The sequence below is a fragment of the Trachemys scripta genome, chromosome 20 (assembly GCF_013100865.1).
Source record: "Trachemys scripta elegans isolate TJP31775 chromosome 20, CAS_Tse_1.0, whole genome shotgun sequence".
NCBI classification, from domain to species: Eukaryota; Metazoa; Chordata; order Testudines; family Emydidae; genus Trachemys; species Trachemys scripta.
In genome coordinates this window covers 8,930,308-8,949,042 of record NC_048317.1, presented here as the reverse complement: position 1 = coordinate 8,949,042, position 18,735 = coordinate 8,930,308, and the positions used below count along the sequence as shown (strand labels likewise).

General features: G+C 45.7%; 1 protein-coding gene across 1 annotated transcript in view; it reads left to right on the top strand.

Moving 5' to 3' along the window:
* The first annotated feature begins 1,513 nt into the window (after nucleotides 1-1,513).
* Nucleotides 1,514-18,735, top strand: part of RUNX3 (RUNX family transcription factor 3) — a 116,239-nt gene continuing 99,017 nt past the window's right edge. The window contains exon 1 of the mRNA XM_034754268.1: nucleotides 1,514-1,825. Coding sequence (XP_034610159.1) covers nucleotides 1,558-1,825 — 268 coding nt within the window. The 5' untranslated portion in view covers nucleotides 1,514-1,557. The remainder of the gene's footprint in view (nucleotides 1,826-18,735) is intronic.

Below are 18,735 nucleotides of genomic sequence, written 5' to 3'. Positions count from 1 at the left end.
ACAGTGAGACAATATTGGTCAGTGTGACCGGCAGTGGTCTCTGGGCACCAGCTGTCAAGTTTTCTGTAGGCATCAAGGCAAAGGAGAGTTTTAAGGAGGGATTTGAAGGTCTTGCAGATGTTGATGCTACCAGTTCAGAGGGATCTTTAAGTTACATTTTTACTAATGACCCTGCACCATCTAGTGCCACAGGATTTTATGCAGAACTTCCCCAGGAAATCACTGGGGAAGTTTGCTTAAAATGTGATGGCCCAACATGCATCGCCCAGGAATGTTGTGAGGTTTATTTCCTGAACAGATGAAATTCACCCCTTGGAGAAGGCCAATATAGAGTCTATGTCCCATTTAAGCCTTATTTTGAGGGCCATGGGGACAGATTCTCAAAGGTACGTAGGCACCTAAAGATGAAGATAGGCACCTAGTGGGATTTTCAAAAAGCACCTAAGTAGGTTGGGTGCCAAACCTGCTTCGATGCCTAAATACCTTTGAAAATCTGGCCTTGGCTCTTACCCACCCGCAGATATCAAAGCATCGTCGTTAATAATCAGCTGGTGACCATTACTCCTGAAAAACAAGGTCCCAGTCCCTGCAGTTTTACCCAGGCAACATTCACATTGACCCCATGAATAAGCACTACCCAGCATGAGTAAGGGCTTCAGACTTGATCGCCTTCCTTTCCCTGGAATGCGATTCTACACCTTTAAAGAATGATGAATGGCTGCAGTTCCTCTCTTCAGCTAGCAATGTTTATTCTGCCGCATGTGCTTTGTGTCTTGCTTAGTACTAATTCACATGAAATCCCCGCAAAGAAGAGCCACCCATCTACACATATGGAAATAGTCTCGACACGCAGTAACAATAATCAGCCAAGAGAGCTGGGAGTTAGAAAGCCATGTACAGCTAAAAATTATGATACAGACAAGTGGTAAATGTGGGAGAAAAGGCAGTTAAAAGGAGAAAACCACTGAATGTAAATGGGTTATTACTTCAATCAACCAATTAGAAATCTGAAGTCTCTCTTCTGTCTCTTCTAGGGCAACAATATAATTAATTAAAAGGAAATGTCTCAATGCTTCTAAGTTCTGCTTCTGTATGTCATTCACCATAGGATCCGGGAGAGTCAACCAGGCCTCCCATGAACTAATAAATATAAACCATTAAAAAAAAAAAAAAAAAGAAGAAGAAGAAGAAGCCACAAAGATGTTTCATGCCCCGTTGACATCACGGGTCAGCTGACTCTCCTCTTCCACTCAGCGAACGACTAGCTGGAGTCTTTTCTGTCTCAGAACCGGGGTTGAGTTAACACTCTTTCAGGCCTCATAGGCGACCACAGAACCACAAGCAAACTGCAATCTCCTATTTAGAAGAGTACCTGTACCTCAGCGAGGAGGTTTCCCCCCCCCCCTTGGTTGTTAACACCAGCTGTATTTTTGTCTGTCTAGGGTAAGTTCCATTCATTCATTCATTTTGCTCTCCATACCTTGCACCACCCTCTGTCTATCTCTTTGCAAACCCTGTTTTCTTCCCCCCTGTTCGTACTAATGATCCAGCGTGCATATGCTTCTGTTGAAAAACTTGTGGCTAAGCATTCCTGTGGCACGGCAAAGCCAGATTCTTGGTTACAAACAGGCACTTAGCTTCCTTGTGGATTTCTCTCTCTCTCTCTCTCTCTTTTGTATTTCAGTTCAAACTTATTTTTTCAAGACTAGCGGGGGGAATATAAACAAACCACAAGGACTGGCTGAAGAATCATCTTGGGCTGGGGTCATGGCTTCCAACAGCATATTTGACTCGTTTGCAGCCTATTCGCCAACCTTCCTCCGTGGTGAGTAGAGCCCTTGTTTTCATCTTCTTCAAGGCAGGAAACGTTGTTGTTTGTCGCTGAACAGCAGCCTATTTTAATAACTTCGCTGGCACATCTTCAGTTGCATGCTAGCTGCTCACACAGTGGGCTGTCGTGGAATGAGTTTTCTGTTGTGCGTGTGACCCATGCTTAGAGCACTCCATTGCTATGTGAAATGATGAGCTTCTGGATCTTCTCGGCGCTTCTGGCCAGGCCCTACCTTGATGTGCATTTTCCTTCGTGATGACTTTTTCACACTGTTGTTGACTCACCAGGTGTGGCATGAAATCGGTTGTAGGACTGTGAACATTAACTGAGTGGTAATTTGTCCAGAGGTCATTGCTTGGTGCTAGATATATGCTATATTTCTTTCAGTCCTACTCTTCCTGCATAGCCCCATGTGAGCCAAAGTAGTTAGTGTCCAGGCTCTGTGGGGATGGATGCCTTAGATATGCATAACCAGCAGGTGAAAGGAAAGAACTTAAGTCATCAGGTAAGAGCTGCAAAAGTTAATAGCACTCAACATTTTCCGTTTCTAAGGGGAAAGCTAGCTTTCCAGGGCACTAGAGGGTTTGAGGATGGTTGCTTTAAAGGTAGACTTGAAAGACTTTGCTATAGTGTGTGTGAGAATCTAGTGTTTCGCTTTTGAAAGGCACTTCAGAAATGTAATTGCTTTGGACAACGTTTATTCCACCTACTCTTTCTGCTCCAACCCCGCCGTAACTGCACAAAGATGAGACTTTATATCTTTCGGTTATCACAGAGGGACCTTGCATTTCCGACATTCAGCATATGATTAGGATGTTTAGCTCCATCCTAGACCATAGCTGAATTGGGTCTTGTTTACAGAGAGCAAACGTCGGATCATTTTCCGCTCTCATTTTCTTCTGTATCAATATAAACTGGGGACCACAACTGGGTTGAAAGCTTTCCTAAGCCACACAATGAACGTTTTATTTGTAAATTTCAGCACGAATATCCAAAAGAGGCAGAGTGTGAAAACTGGTGCTTGAATCTGAGTGCCTTGACTTAGTTTTTACTCAGCACTTTTGCCTGCATAAAAATAAAGCAAAGTGCCTAGGATTTGACCCAAAGAATTTAAACTAGACTGCATTTATTTTTTGTTGTATGGTGAAGGCACCTTTTTCTGCAGTGCATCAGTGTGGCAGCAGGCATACCATTCTGTCACTCTGTTACGTGGGAGAAGTAACTGGGACGGTGTCATTTTTTTCAGCCTATTCGTGTAGAGGAACTACCTCGTGCTCTGTGGCATATTGCTAAAATCGGGAGTGTTTCTCAGCGTTACCTGCTTTTGCAAATCCAGTAAATTGCACAAAATCAATTTGTGCTATTGCAAGTCCTGCTATCTGGGATGCTGGTTACAGAATACTTTAAAAACGCAACTCATCAGGACATAAAGAATGTGCAGGTGGTCTTCTCACTGACTTATTTTGAACTGGGGCGCTTGGCATGTTCTCAGTTCTAAAACCTTTGAATGAAAACCAGAATGGACCCAATCTTTCATTCCTTGCGCAATCCAAATAATCCCTCATTAATTCCCTGAGAGTTGAAGATGTCTCAGGAATGCAGGATTAGACCTTAACATTAGAGTACTACAGGTATGCCAGAACCCTGTAAATTCTGGGGGTTTGTTGGATTTTTTTGTACTTGTTTTGTAGCTGAATTTCTAAAACAAGATAAGACGTTCAAGCTGATTCCAAAGATAAAAGCATTAAAAAAAAGAATTCTCACATAGCAACTTAACACAGTATACTGAAACTAAATGGATGAAAGAAAACGGTGTCAAAATCAATCAACTTGATACTCGTCAACTAAAATGATTCGGGATAAATCTTAAGTTGAATGTTATCTAGAATTAGCAAAATACTACAGAAGTCACTAGACCATATTAGGGTTTTACCAGTGTCAGAGACCAGAATTTGGTGTAGTGTTCAAAAATCCCAAAGGTTATATGATATTCAATGGATTAACATTATTAAATCTGTCCCAGTACATTTACTGTATTCGAATTTTCTTCTGAGCGGTGAGAATAATGAGCCAAATTCTATTTTTAGTTACATTGGTGTAAATCCCAGAGTAATGTCCTTGACTTCAGCAGATTTATAACGGTGTCAATAAGAATGGAACCTAGTCCAAGGTTGGTACTTATCAAAGTACTGGAGAACAGTGTGACTGTTCAGCAATAAATATAGTAGATCTTTATATCCTCCGCTGTGAGATGGTGTCATTATATATCCTTTGTACTCCACAGAGCTAATTAAAGGCAGTCCTATGGCAAGAAAATGAGAGAAGTTTATAAAAAACATTTGCACAATCCTTTTAATCTGTGCTTTTCCCGCCACAAGCCAGATGAAGAAATGCTGAGGATCGGTCATAAAAAAAAAGAGAGAGACAGAAATATCACATCTTGAATTCAATTTCCATACAAATAGGAACTCATAAAAGTAATAAACATTTTTGTTTCAGACATAATTTTATTAAAAGGGGGGGAGAGAAAAACGATTACACTGAAGATGGAGAATAGCTAACTTGGGAAACATTTGTTTATGATTAAGACAAGAAATCCTTGTTTCTTTAAGAGGTTAGATGTGTCCTTTCCAGTGCAGTTGGGTGCATAGCTAGATCTGGGCAACTAGTGTAAAACATTCTTGAATGTTTCATTTGAATTCCAAATAGCTTTCTGATTCAACTACATTTATATTGTGATTGATTTTCTGTGCCTGTCCATGCAAATGGTTATTTGTTTGCACAAATATTTAAGGAATGAAACAAACAAACAAACCCAAAAGCTATTCACTCTTCAGACTGGAAATGCTTTTCCTCCCCCCTCCTTTTTTACAGTATTTTTCACTTACCCAATCATGAAGCAGAAGTAATGCCATGTGATTTAGGATAACCAATCACAATCCAAGTAACTGGCAGAGGCTGAAATGTAATTTCATAAAGTGAACAATTTTGGATATAAAATCTAATTTAGAAAAATGGGCTGTTTGCGACCAGAGAAACCTTCCTTAGAGGTTTTTAAGGCCCGGCTTGACAAAGCCCTGGCTGGGATGATTTAGTTGGGGATTGGTCCTGCTTTGAGCAGGGGGTTGGACTAGATGACCTCCTGAGGTCCCTTCCAACCCTGATAGTCTATGATTCTATGAATGACTAACTATATAGGAGAAACTCTTTGCCTACGAATAATTTGCCCAGCTCTTCACATAAATCCAGAGTGAAATGTAATGAAGGTGTAGAACACTCCTGCAAAGTCGGAGAATGCCTCACTCTTGCTTAGAAGAGAGGAATACGCATGTAGGAGAGATACAGCCAAATTTTCATTAGTGTCCTGGTCCCGAGATCCTCAAATGCCCACTGATTTCAATAGGTGTTAGGCTCTTAAATACCTCTGAGCATCTGAGCTTCAGCTCCCACACAGTCACCAAAATAAGTGGCACGTTGGGTTATCTTGAAAATCTGACCAATACTACAGGGCCAAATTCTGCTCCTAAATTTGCTGGTTTAAATTGGGAGTGACCCCACTGACGTCTAGTGCTTAATGGTTCATTCCTGCATGCCATGAATAATCAAAGCTCCCAGTGAAATAAGGGGAGGTGAGGGCATTTGGGGAAGATTGGATTTCTTTGCCCCCGCAAATACATTCTCTTCCGTAGGTGTTACATTAATGCAGAGTATTTTCCATGAAGAGGAGTTATTAAACTGTGCTGGAGGGAATCTTTCTCCAATCGATGTTACTCATCAAGGCCATTGACACTGAGGACTGTGGCTGGTTACAAGACCCATCGCCCACTGTAATTTGATCTTGAAACTGCTTTAAGTAGGTCTGTTATCCCGTTGGCAGCTCAGTCCACTTCTATGAGCGTAGCTCATCCAGCCACAAATGTCACCTTCATTAATCATACTTGTGTCATGCTGGCAAAGGCTTGAGAAATGATCACCTGGGCCGAATTTCTTCCCAAGCACCCTCAACTCCACAAGGGCTTCAGTGGAATTAGTGCCCACCGGGCAGTTTAAATATAGACAGCGCAACGGGTCATGAGCAATCGTCCAAGGGGCCAGCAAAACTCGGTTGCTTCACAGAGGTGGGTCTTAAAGGTAATCAATTTCACTCTATCCTTTCACTGGAGATTCTTGAGTTACTTTACGTACACTAACTAAACCTTACAAAGCTCAGCTGAACAAAGGCTGCCGCTCTTGGGGGGCAGGGCCTTTTTGTTCTGCGTTTGTCCAGCACTAGCCCGGTGGGGTTCTGGACTACGGCTACTAGGTGCTACAGCAACACATAGAACTGTGAACAGCAACACTACACAACGGTTTAGCCCAGGAAGTGCGGGAGAGATCCGCTCCAGTTTGGAAGGGAACTTAGAGAGATGGAATGAAATGACCAGGCTTGAAATTGGGCCAGGGCAGGGGGTTTAGCACCTGCTGTTTCAAAAAAATACCATGGGATCTTTAAGGGCTACAAGGACACTAGCATATACATCCTCATCCCCAGTGCTTTAATTTGCTGAGGATGGTTTTCCCAGACTCCAACTTTTCACCTGAAAAAAGATAAACTTCCTCCCCTAATTCAAGTATTACCCCTAGCACCCTGCTGGTCGGGCACTGGCTCAGTGAGGAGGTTATCTTTTGATGACCTGTGTGGTCTAGTAGCTGGAGCTCCTCACTAGAACTTAGGAGATGTGGGTTCTATTCCTGGTTCTGCCCCATGCTGTGAGGCTGGTCCCTTCATCTCCTATGTCTTGCCTGTTTAATGGTAGGAGGCAGGGACTATCTCTTTCTGTGTGTTTGTACAGCACCTAGTGGCTCTGATCTCCATTGGAGTCTCCCAGTATTTCCATACTACTAATTATTGATGGTAACTGACACCTCGTCCTGGAGATGTTGCTTAAAGATCTCCCATCCAAGTACTAAATTAGCCTAACTTGTGAAATGGGATTTAGGGAAGCTGGCATGACTGCAGCACACACGAAACTGTAGTATACGAGACGTCCTTATGGGTACTTTAAAACGGGTGCTTGAGGCCAGAGTTTGCCTGCGGTTGCTGTTGAGTGCTGACTTCAAGGATGTCAGGAATGCGCTTATTCACGCTGTTTCTTCTTAGCTCGCAGAATTGTCAGTAGCTCTACATATGACTGAACCAATGGCTGCCCGCCATCCTTGGCTTCCAAGCCGCCCAGCGCCGAGCATGGTATCCCTGCAGCATGTTCTGCTGCAAGCCATCTAGAATGATCCTGAGTTCACGAACAGGCTTGGGTTTCAGATCACTGACGTTTGATATTTTTCCAGTAAATGCCACTTGGGCCCGTAAATCTAGTAATGCAAAGGAATGGCTGGTCAAACGCTGCCATCTGTATGTTTCCCAGTGAAAAGAAAAGGACGATTTTTCTTTCCGTCATCCTCAGCTGTGACACGTCCCCCGTGAATCTCCTAAATCTCAGCAACATATCATGGCTTACCTTGGTTCCTTCTACACTGCAGGCCCAGTCCTGCTGCTTTTCCCCGGGAAACTCTCTCTGACTTCAGTTTCAATGGAGGTCTGCCTGTGTGCCGACGGCAGGATCGGGTCCTCTGCTGGAAGTTTAAGGCTGGGTTTTATCTACGCAACCAAACCTATGCAAAATTTCAACATTAGCTGAGACAACGCGGTCTAGCGGGTAGGGCCTTAGAAGAGTTGGGTCCTACTCCCTGCTCAGCCATTGATCTTGCATAAGACATTTCTCCGTTCTGCGCCTCAGTTTCTCTTCCCACTTGTGTCTATTTAGATTGTCAGATCTTCAGGGCAGGGACGTGTCTTACTTTATGTATGTACAGCACCTACCACAATGGGACCATGATCTAGGGAGAGACCTCTAGCTGCTACTGTCATAAGAATAAGAGTCATCAGCGATTCCATACCACAGAGCTGTTAAAAATACAGCAGCCAACGAGAGGGAGGCAAGGATCAGGAGATGAGGGTGCAATTCTCAAACTTCCTGTTTGACCTTGAGCAAGTTCCTTGATAATCTCTCTGGGCGTCAGTTCCCCATCTGCAAAATGGGTCTAAGACTGACTGAGCTTGTAGGGATGTTCTGATGCTAAACAGATACCTAGGTAGACAAAGAACTTAAAGCAGAGAAGAAACGCAGGAATACAGGGGACGCAACATGATATAATACGGTACAAAGGACTTCCCACTCTGTAAGAGTATTGGATTTACAACACCATCCCATGTAACCATCTCCTGTCAAATCGGAAGGTCCACTCTGATTAACACCCTAGGCTAGGACTCGGGTGACCAGACAGCAAATGTGAAAAATCGGGACAGGGGGTGGGGGGTAATAGGTGCCTATATAACAAAAAGACCCAAAAATCAGGACTGTCCCTATAAAATTGGGACATCTGGTCACCCTAGCTAGGACTCCCCTTTACAATCAGGGCGCCTCCCAAACCAGAAGATAACGCATGCCTCCTTTCACCCCTGTCTCTATCTCCAGCGATATCTCTCACGCTGCATTCCTAGTTTATGTGGTTCTGGTTTTCCAGAGACCTACAAGTCCTACCCACCCTGTACCGTATTATCCGTTAAAATGTCCTGTCTAACCTGGGAGAAGTGGAAAACCCTCCTTGAGCCAGCGCTTGCTGCAGAGAGTGATAATCCAAAAACCGACTGCATGCTCTGTGTGATGGGTTGGGTGTACCCCAACCGCCGGGCTCCAGTGGTTAGTGTGTGCTCACCCCTGTCATATGATAGAGATCAGAGCCTTCTTAGCAACCGTGTCCCGTGTCATGTGACTGGAGCCAGGAAACCAAGATCTCAGTCTTTTACCAGCAATCCCGTGTGTCACACTTTTATTACACACAGATTGGCAGAGAAGGGGCTGATCCTCTGCCTCTGGCTAGAGGAAGGTTCAGTGTTCCCTGCCTTGGCTGCAGGATGGCGGGGCTGGGGAACTAGTCCCCACGGCACCATTAAGGGTGTGCTGTGGGAAACTGCAGACCGTTGCAGGCATTAAGGAAGGCTGGCTGCTGGGAAGAAGGATGGAGCTGAGAGAGGAGAACCAGGAGAAAGGGTCTTTGGTTCTTCTTCCTACCTGGAACTTTGATCCGTGCTTTAGCTCTTCATTTTTCCCTTCGCTGAAACAAACTGGGCCTTTCCCCGCTTTTACTGCGGACTTGGGCTGAGGGAAGCCGTGCAGACTCTGTGTCAGGGAGACTCCTTCCAGTCACGTCTGCTTGACAGTAAAACCCACTGCAAAGCGGTCTAGGCATACAGGCCCCTCTACCACTCCCACCAACCCCATCACCGGCTGTTAGTGTCCATCACCTAGGGGTTAAAACCCTTTTCTCTGCCGAAGGAAATGGAAAGAACCAAAGCAGAGTCAGCCCCTGGGGCAAAGAAGCAACTGACTTCCTCACCAGGCATGTCTTACCAAGGTGTCCCAAGAGTTTCAGGTCTGCTGCTGTTCTGAAAGGAGACCACTTGAAAGCCAGTAAATTGGTTCCAGAATCCAGCAATATGCTGGCCCTAAAGGTGTATTGAGAAGCAAACCCCCCCCACACACACACACACCCTCCCCCAATCGAAAACCTCAGCAATTTAAAGCCCTGGCCCTGAATCTAATAACTCCTTGTTGATTTTATTTCTAAACTGCTCCTAAATTGTCCGAGCTGAAAGACCACCCTATTTGACCAAAGCCACTATCCTGGGCAGGGGGGAGAAGGTGCAGAACTGTAATATTCCTTGTGATCACTCTGTTCACCACAATCCTGGCTGAGTCTCTTGCGTTAGCATGAACACTTCCGCCCTCTCGACACATCTGTAAACAACTAGGGCTCTATGTCAAAGGCCTCAGGAGAGAACAAGCGCAACCTCCCTTAACTGCCTTATCCGTATGAAATGCGAAGGTTATGCCTTGGAGAGGCCACAGAGCAACAGGCACAAAAAATCACGACCCACCAGAAGGATCTGACAGGAACAGATCAAATGGGCAGCCAGTTTTGATCTGCTTCCAAGCAACTTCTCCCACCGGGGCCAGGAAACATTTGCGATTTTTTTTGGAGCGTGAGTGGTGCCCAAAAATATCTCGGTTTTGCTGTCTTGATCTGTTTTATCCCTCGCCCAAGGAAGTCCGAAGGCACTGGCTCCCGCCCTGCACAAAGCATTCTTGACATTTTCAGGAGCATTTTCTGGGACGTCTCTGAGAAAATGGTCTTCCCCATAACGGAGGCTAGAAGACGAGACAGTTCTTGAGCAGCTATCCAACTCAGGGACTCAGACAAAAGACCTGACTTTGCTAACCCCCTGAACATCTCGCCACCAGATCTTCCCCACTGATGACTCTGATCAGGAAAAGAAACTTCCTTACAGCAAAATCTACTCGACTCTGGAATAGCAGCCCAAAAGAAGTCAGGGAAATCCCATTGTACAATAGGGAGCGATTCTGCACATGCTTGGAAGAAGGACCTATCAGATGACCTGATAGGTCTTTTCTATCTCTAATTTCTGTGGTTTTATGAAAATACAAGGAGACAGGCTGGCTGGGGCAGCAAATAGCAACAAGCCCCCAGGAGCATAAGTCAGCCAGAGATGAGTGTGAAATGGAACAATGGATCTGCAGCTGATGAAACTTTGCAGCAGTTTTAGTTGCAGATCCAGATCTGGATCCGCTTTGTAGTACAAGCCTAGCTCTGTAATTACCCAAATTGGAACATCCAAAGCAAACGCCCCTACGTTTGGGGTGAATTTCAGATTCAAACCCAGAGCTGATTTCCACAGCTCAGGTCTCTCTTGTGTTCGCAATATATTAGCATGGTCGTTCATTCTCTTCCCTTGGGAACGGGTACAACCCAAAGCACCGGATGAGCCATTATTTCTTCTTCTTTTCTCTGCAAGGTCAGAAATGTCTCTGAACTTGAAATTACACCAAGGAACAGACCAGAGCAGATTAGTCAGAGGTTTCACAATGACTGTTTTCTAGAGATTGTGGTCTCGGTCATTCAATAAACACTTGTAGGCCAATGTGCCACTTGGTTTGGGCCACATCCTGTTCTCAGTTACACGGGATGTAAATCCAGAGTAACTTTGCTGACTCCAGCAGCGCTACTGTGGATTTCAACTGTGGTAGCGACGGGCAGAATTGAGCCCTTGGTCGTTTCGTGCTACTCCGTCTACACCCTCCTTGGAGACGTCAGAGCAGTATCTGTGTGGGTGTTGCAAAAGGGTAGAATTGTAAAGCCCAGGAAATAAATGGGAAGGCCATGCACAGGTAAAGAGGACAGTGATTCTTTGTAATGTTCCTGTGGATGGAAATTTTAGCCAGTTCATTTTTGGCGGCAAACCAAAGGCAGAGCCAGGAACCAATAATTCCTGTAAAACAGCGGTTCTCAAACTGTGGGTCGTGACCCTGTTTTAATGGGGTTGCCAGGGCGGGTGTTAGACTTGCTGGGAGCCTAAGCCAAAGCCCAAGGGCTTCAGCCCTGGGTGGTGGGGCTCAGGTTACAGGCCCCCCAGCCCAGGGCAGTGGGGCTGAAGCCCTTGGGCTTTGGCTTTTATGCCCCCCCCCCAGGCCAGGGCAGTGGGGCTTGGGCTTTGGCCCCCCCGGCCCAGGGTGGTGGGGTTCGGGTGGGCTCAGGCTTTGCCCTCCCGTCCCTCCCCCCTGCCCCGGAGTCGTGTAGTAATTTTTGTTGTCAGAAGAGGGTCGTGGTGCAATGACGTTTGAGAAGCCCTGCACTGCTATAAAATGAGGGGGAATGTCCAGTATAGAATATCCCGTGTCCTCCCTTTGTTTTCTGTCCTTCCCTCCCCTTCATTGCTTTCGTTCATTGGCTCCCCCTCACACGCTGGAGATGGTCTCTCCAAGCTTGGGTTCATGTCTGAGGAACGCCCGCAGCTCTCTGTCAGCTCTCTGTCAGTCTCTCCCCAGCAGAAGCTGGTCCAGTAAAAGATAGTCCCTCGCCCACGTTGTCTCTTGGATAGACACGACGTCGTGCTCCGGGTGTGTTCAGGTAGCCCAGCCTATCACAAACACCAAGGTCCCCCTGAAAGGACACTTTGAAAAACACTCCATGCAGGGGCTAGGAAGCAGCAGTCCATACGCCAAACCACACTCCAGATCCAAACTAGGAAACGATGGAGGGACATACCAATCAGAGTTCATTATCGGCCCTAGCATGGGGGATGATGAGCATCCTCAACTCTCTGGGAAGTCCCATAATAACCATGCATTGGTATGGTCGTAGGGCCAAGATGGGCCCCCCTAATGCTAGTTGATGTCCATGCACCTAGTGACAGACAGTCCCTACAATCTGAGCAAACAAGACTGATGAAGGAGGTATTGTTAGCCTCATTTTGGAGACGGCAAACTGAGGCTCAGGGAGGGGAAGTGTCTTGCCCAAGGTATGCAAGGGGTCTGTGGCAAAGGCAGATCTGACTCACACTCGAGTGCCTTACCAAGGCCATTCTTCTTCACTAGATGGGCCAACAAGCTACTATGCTCCCAAGGTCATTTCAGAACCTCTCTCCTTCCCAGGCCAGCTCCCCGCCCTATTCCCCAAGCCAAGTCTAGCTGAGTGGTTGCTTGTTTTGAACGGAACTCTTTCCGGTTTCATGGGATGGGCGCTGTGATAAAATGCCCCACTTGTCTCATTTGTTGTAGGCTGGAGGCAATGTCCACTTCAACACAAGCAGAGGTTTTTTATTTTAATCTTCCTGTAATCCACCACCTCAGGATTCCCACTCTACAAACTTTTCCTTTCAATGGATTTCTGTGTTGCTTTTTAACCACGGAAAACTGTAACCCTGACAATATTTCTCTCTCTCTCTTCTGCCGTGTTATGTGAAACGCCACATCTCAAAGCGGAGGAAGATGGGAGTGTAGGAATGACTCATCTATAATGCAATGTACGATAGGGGTAGATTCCAGACGAAAATGTCTGTGGTTTCATCAAGTCTTTCTGGAGTATTTCTCTGAACTAAAAGAAAGGAGAATATTTTTCCACATTCTAAATAGCACCTACATGAGTCTCCTCATGTGGCAGAGCTAAACTGGTCCCTTTTCTCTTCTTGTTTAATTTATGTCATAAAATCCTGGAAAGCATTGTTTATTATTTTACTATAGTCGCACTTAGAGATCCCAACTAAAAGCAGAAGGAGCCATGTATTCCCGGATCTGAGGCACTTACAATCAAAGGCCCTGATCCTGAAATCTGATCCCCAGGGGCAAGATTTATTAGTCTTACAATAGCACCTAGCAGCCGCAACTGAGATCAGGGCCCCCTGGTGCTAGGTGCTGTACAGAAACATAACAAGAGACAGTCCCTGCCCTGAAGAGTTTATAATCTAAATAGACAAGACAAAGGGAGTGTTATCCCCATTTTACAGCTTCTGAGGCACTGAGAGATTAAGTGATTTGCCCAAGGTCACAAAAGAAGTGAGGAACCCTTGAAATGACAAAGCCCAAATACACCTCTATCCGGATATAACGCGACCCGATATAACACGAATTCGAATATAACAAGGTAAAGCCGTGCTCCGGAGGGGCGGGGCTGCGCACTCCGGCGGATCAAAGCAAGTTCGATATAACGCGGTTTCACCTATAACGTGGTAAGATTTTTTGGCTCCCGAGGACAGCGTTCTATCGGGGTAGAGGTGTACATGTTTTGATACCATGCTACCAAAGGCTAATTCAGTGGGCCGCCTCTTGAAGTCTTTGCCGTTTGTTTAACAAAGGGTATGTCTAGACTGCAAACGCTGTATACGGGTAGGCCCCTGAGCTGGCTCGAATCCAGGGAACAATAGCAGTGAAGACAGCACACGGGATGTAAAAAGTTACTGTGTTTCAAGGCAGTGGTGGCTGCAATTCAGTGGTGGGCAAAATGACTCCTGTGTGTAGGTTGTTAAGCTCTTTGGGATGAATGAGTCTAAGGCCCTGATTCAGCAAAGTACGTAAGCAGGTGTTTGATTCTTAGACCGTCAGCAGACATCTTGAAGTCAGCGTGCGGCTGATGGGAATCTAATTGCACATCCTGGGGTCACGCCACACACAGGACGGCCTCGGGCATTCAGCAATCTGGGAGGCAGATCAGAGAGAAGATTTTTGCCTGGAAACTGAGCTAGATTTGGAGAAAGGAGGAGGAAAAACTGGGGTGTTCGCTAAGGCGCCATAGAGGTCCCATTCCTACTCCCATTGATGTCAACAGTGGAGAATAAGGCCCTTAGTGCTGAGGGGTGGGAGGTCCGAGAGCTCACGCTCTAGCCCGATGCTGGAAGTCTACACAGCTATGATACAGTCCTACAGCCCGAGCCGCATGAGCCCAAATTGGCTGGCACAGGCCAGCTGTGAGTATAGCTACGGGAACTAGGGGAGCTGGGGGGGCTGCCGCACCCTCTGGCTTGAAGTGGTTTCCATTCTATCCAGGGTTTCCAGTTTGGTTCAATGGCTCCCAGCACTTTCACTATACAAACTGTTCCAGCCCCCGGCTGCGTGTGTCCAGTTGAGTTTTCCACTTGTGATTAATGAGGGCAGAGGCAGGGAACATGCCTAGAGTGGTGGTTTAACCCTTCGCTGATTGCCAAGCGTGCAAAACAGCTACTTGCTGCGACAGTTTTCATGAAACAAACATTCATCTGACATGAGCAATCCCTTAAATGACAATGCAGCGCCCATTGTTGTGTGCAGTGTTGCTGTAGCCGTGTTGGTCCCAAGATATTAGAGAGATGAGATGGGGGAGGGAATATCTTTTACTGGACCAACTTCTGTTGGTGAGAGAGAGGAGCTTTCGAGCTGACACAGAGCTCTTCTTCAGGTCCTGAAGCCCTGTGTCAGCTCAAAAGTTCGTCTCTCTCAGCAACAAGTTGGTCCAGTAAAAGATATTAATTACCTCACCTACCTTAGCTCTTTAATGCAATTTCCAAACAGGCTACTGCTCTTGTAAACCTTGCATGGGCCGGTCACTCATGGGGCAAAGGGCAGAGAAGGAGAGAGGTCATTCAAGTGCACGTCTGTAGTTCCTTTCATCTGAGGCTCGGAAAGTGCTCAACAAATACTGGTGACTCCTCCATTTTACAGATGGTTACACAGAGGCACAGAGTGTTTGAGAGACTGACGTCAGATAGCAAGTGCGGGCAGGGAGTCCTGACATCAGACCTCAGGAAGATCAACCAGTCATGCAGGGCAAAGGGCACATGGATAACACCACTCTGGTCTCCAGGGTGCGTTCCCAGGACAAACAAGAGTGAAAGTATTCAAATGGCAATTGGCACAATCTGCCTTTTATTTGGGGGACACGCCCATTTGAATCATTGCAGGCAGATTGGGACATCCGAGCACCTTCTCTGTTCTAAATCCCCCCCTCCTACCCCCGACTCCTAACTAGAGCTGAGCAAATAATTGACTTCTCAGACTGGTGGCCAAACTGAAAACCAGCAACAACAACCACAAAACCCAGTTTCATTTCAAACAGAAATTGAATTTTTTCAATTCCCTCGCCGAAATGAAAATCCAAAAAAAATTCATTTGGTTCGAAACAAAATGTTTGGAACGTTGAATCGAGTCGACATTTTCAAAAGGGCTCATGGTGATTTTTTTAAAATGAACTATTTTGACATTTCTGGGGGGGAAATCCTCTCTTTTTTTTGGCCAAAAGTATTAGTCAAATTCGACTCAAATTTACAAATCGTTTCGGTGCCCCCCGACATGTGTTTTGGTGAGGACACTAGAGCTAATATCTATTTGTTTTTTAACAAGAGGCCCATGTGATCTTTAATTATTATGGCCAGCTTCCTGGTTTTAAGTCCCAGCCAAAGATGAGTCTTAAGAAACCACATACAATCAACATCACAATGGATAAAGTGTAGGGTATTTTGCTACTGGGAGCCAGTGTTAAAGAAGAAAGTGCTCTGGTTCTTATTTACAGAAGATCCTAAAGGCCTGAGTCAGTGATTGGGACCCCACTGTGCCAGGTGCTGTACAAAGATGTAGTAAAAAGACAGGCCCTGCCTCAGTGGGCATACAAGCTTGGTTAATGACAAGATGCAACAGGTGGATAAGGTAAATAACTGATGGGAAGAAGGCTGGACATGGCTGCAGTAGTACAGACATGTTGCTACATTTCTCTTTGCATGTACAATGTAGCTCACGTCTGCCTGCGTTAGGCTGCATGTCAGGGGGATTACTAAAGAGGGATTTGAGGGACATTTTTAATTTCACACATCATAATATTCTATCATGATATTGTTAGGCCAGGGAAGCAGTGTTGTCTCATTAGAGGCGTGGTCCTTTCCCTGGGCAAAATCTGCCCAGGAGGCATTTAGATTTCATTTAGGTTTTTACAATGATTTTATGGATGATAAATTGGACTAGTTCCTTTAACTCCAACTTCACTAAAATGTAACTACTTTGTCTGATGCTCGCCGCAGCCTGAGACACGTCAGCTTTGTGTTTCACGTCATGCGGACAAATGGGAGCTGCTTGCTATTTGCATGTTACAAAAGGGGATATAGACAGGCAAAACCTTAGCCAGGAAGCTAATGAAAATGGTCTGAGAGACAAAATATCTTCAGCAAATGACTCAGCCGAAGATAAAAGCTCAGAATGTGGTCAGTGAATCAATTCTCTTTAACCTTGCCTGCTTCTTCATGCCTGATGGATGCTACCATGTTACCTGGAAGCTATGTTATCGTAAAGGTCTAGAAAACATGACCTATGAGGGAAGATTGAAAAAACTGGGTTTGTTTAGTCTGGAGAAGAGAAGACTGAGAGGGGACATAACAGTTTTCAAGTATATGAAAGGTGGTTACATGGAGGATGGAGGCAGAAAAATTGTTCTTCTTAACCTCTGAGGATAGGACCAGAAGCAATGGGCTTAAATTGCAGCACGGGAGGTTTAGACTGGACGTTAGGAAAAACTTCCTAACTATAAGGGTGGTTAAGCACTGGAATAAATTGCCTAGGGAGCTTGTGGAATCTCCATCACTGGAGATTTTTTAAAAGCAGGTTAGACATCCCAGGGATGGTCTAGATAATACTTAGTCCTGCCATGAGTGCAGGGGACTGGACGAGATGATCTCTCGAGGTCCCTTCCAGTCCTATGATTCTATGAAAATAACATGTACAAGGCAGGCAGGAGACCTGAAGTAACTACCCCTAGCCTGGATTCAGAGCACATCTTTAGAGCATGATTTGAGAGCATAGTTATTAGAGACAGGCATGAATTGGAGCCTCCAGCATCTAAACTCCCTGGAAAGTCAGATCTGACTCTGGATCCAGACATCTCACTTCAAACCCCAACTAGCTGGGTCAAAGGAGACTCTCCATTAACTGCTTACTGTGCAGGGGCTCTGATGCATCGCTGAGCAGACCTGACTCCCTCATGGACAGCCCAATGGGTGACACATACACTCTAGCCAGTTCATTAGAGGCACTAATCATTTTCTCCCTATGTAACATATTTCCATTGTATATATTATACAAAATATCCTATACATTATACTGCCAGCATATTGTTACCCATTGCAAATATCATCAAACGTATGTGTTACTAAAATTACAGTATATATGCTTACTGCTACCAATATGATCAATATATATTAGAATGCACAGTATGGGCGGGATGCACTCAGCATTGGACTAACTCTGCTCCCACTGGACTCATTGGGCGTTTTACAATTAACTGCAGTGGGGGCAGAGTTCGGCCAACTCGCAGGACTTTTTAAACATCTCTCTGCTCTGCTGTAGATCAGTGGCTCTCAACCGTTCCAGACAACTGTACCCCGTTCAGGTGTCTGATTTGTCTTGCGTACCCCAAGTTTCACCTCACTTAAAAACTACTTAATTACAAAATCAGACATAAAAATACAGAAGTGTCACAGCACAGTATTACTGAAAAATTGCTGACTTTCTCATTGTTACCGTATAATTATCAAATCAATTGGAATATAAATATTGTACTTACATGTCACTGTACAGAGCAGTATAAACAAGTCATTGTCTGTATGAAATTTTAGCTTGTACTGACTTCGCTGGTGCTTTTTATGTAGCCGGTTGTAAAACTCTGCAACTATCTAGATGAGTTGATGTACCTGTTGGAAGACCTCTGCGTACCACCAGGGATAATATGTGAACCCCTGGTTGAGAACCACTGCTGTAGACTTCCAGAGTGTCCTTGGGCAAGTCATTTAGTCTTGCTGTGCCTCAGTTTCTCATCTGTGAAACAGGGATATTGTGTTGGTCTCTACCTCACAGGAGTATTGTGTTGACCAATACATTAATAATGGTAAGGCCCTAAGAGATGACACAGTGACGGGTGCCATATATGTACCAAAGACAGACTGAACTTGGGCAGAGCTGAATAATAATAAATGAATAGAAATGAGTAGTTATTTTGACTTTCACCTCCCTCTCGTGTGACCTACCGCTCCAGGGTTTTCTGCCATGCCTATCCCTGTGGCGTCGGCCCACTGTCTCACACCCAAAGTGTGTTATGAACAGGAGATATTGGAGGCGTAACTTCTTACCAAAACACTCCATCTACACAGGCTGTGATTTTCAAATGGGCCGATTGCTTTGGAGTGCTCAGCTAACCAGGGCCGGCTCCAGGCACCAGCCGACCAAGCACGTGCTTGGGGCGGCACCTTGTAAGGGGCGGCCAATCTTGGAGTGGCGGGGGGCGCTCGGGGTTTTTGTTGTTGTTGTTTGTGTTTTGGCGGCGTGGCGCTTGGGGGGGGGGTTGGTGGCGCGGTGCTCGGGGTTTTGTTTTTGTTTTTGTTTTTTTCTGGCAGCACGGTGCTCGGGGGGGGTATTTCGGTGGGGCAGCATGTGGGGGGGGTGTTACGGCAGCGCGGCGCTCAGGGGGGTGTTTCAGCAGCGCAGCACTCGGGGCGGGTGTTA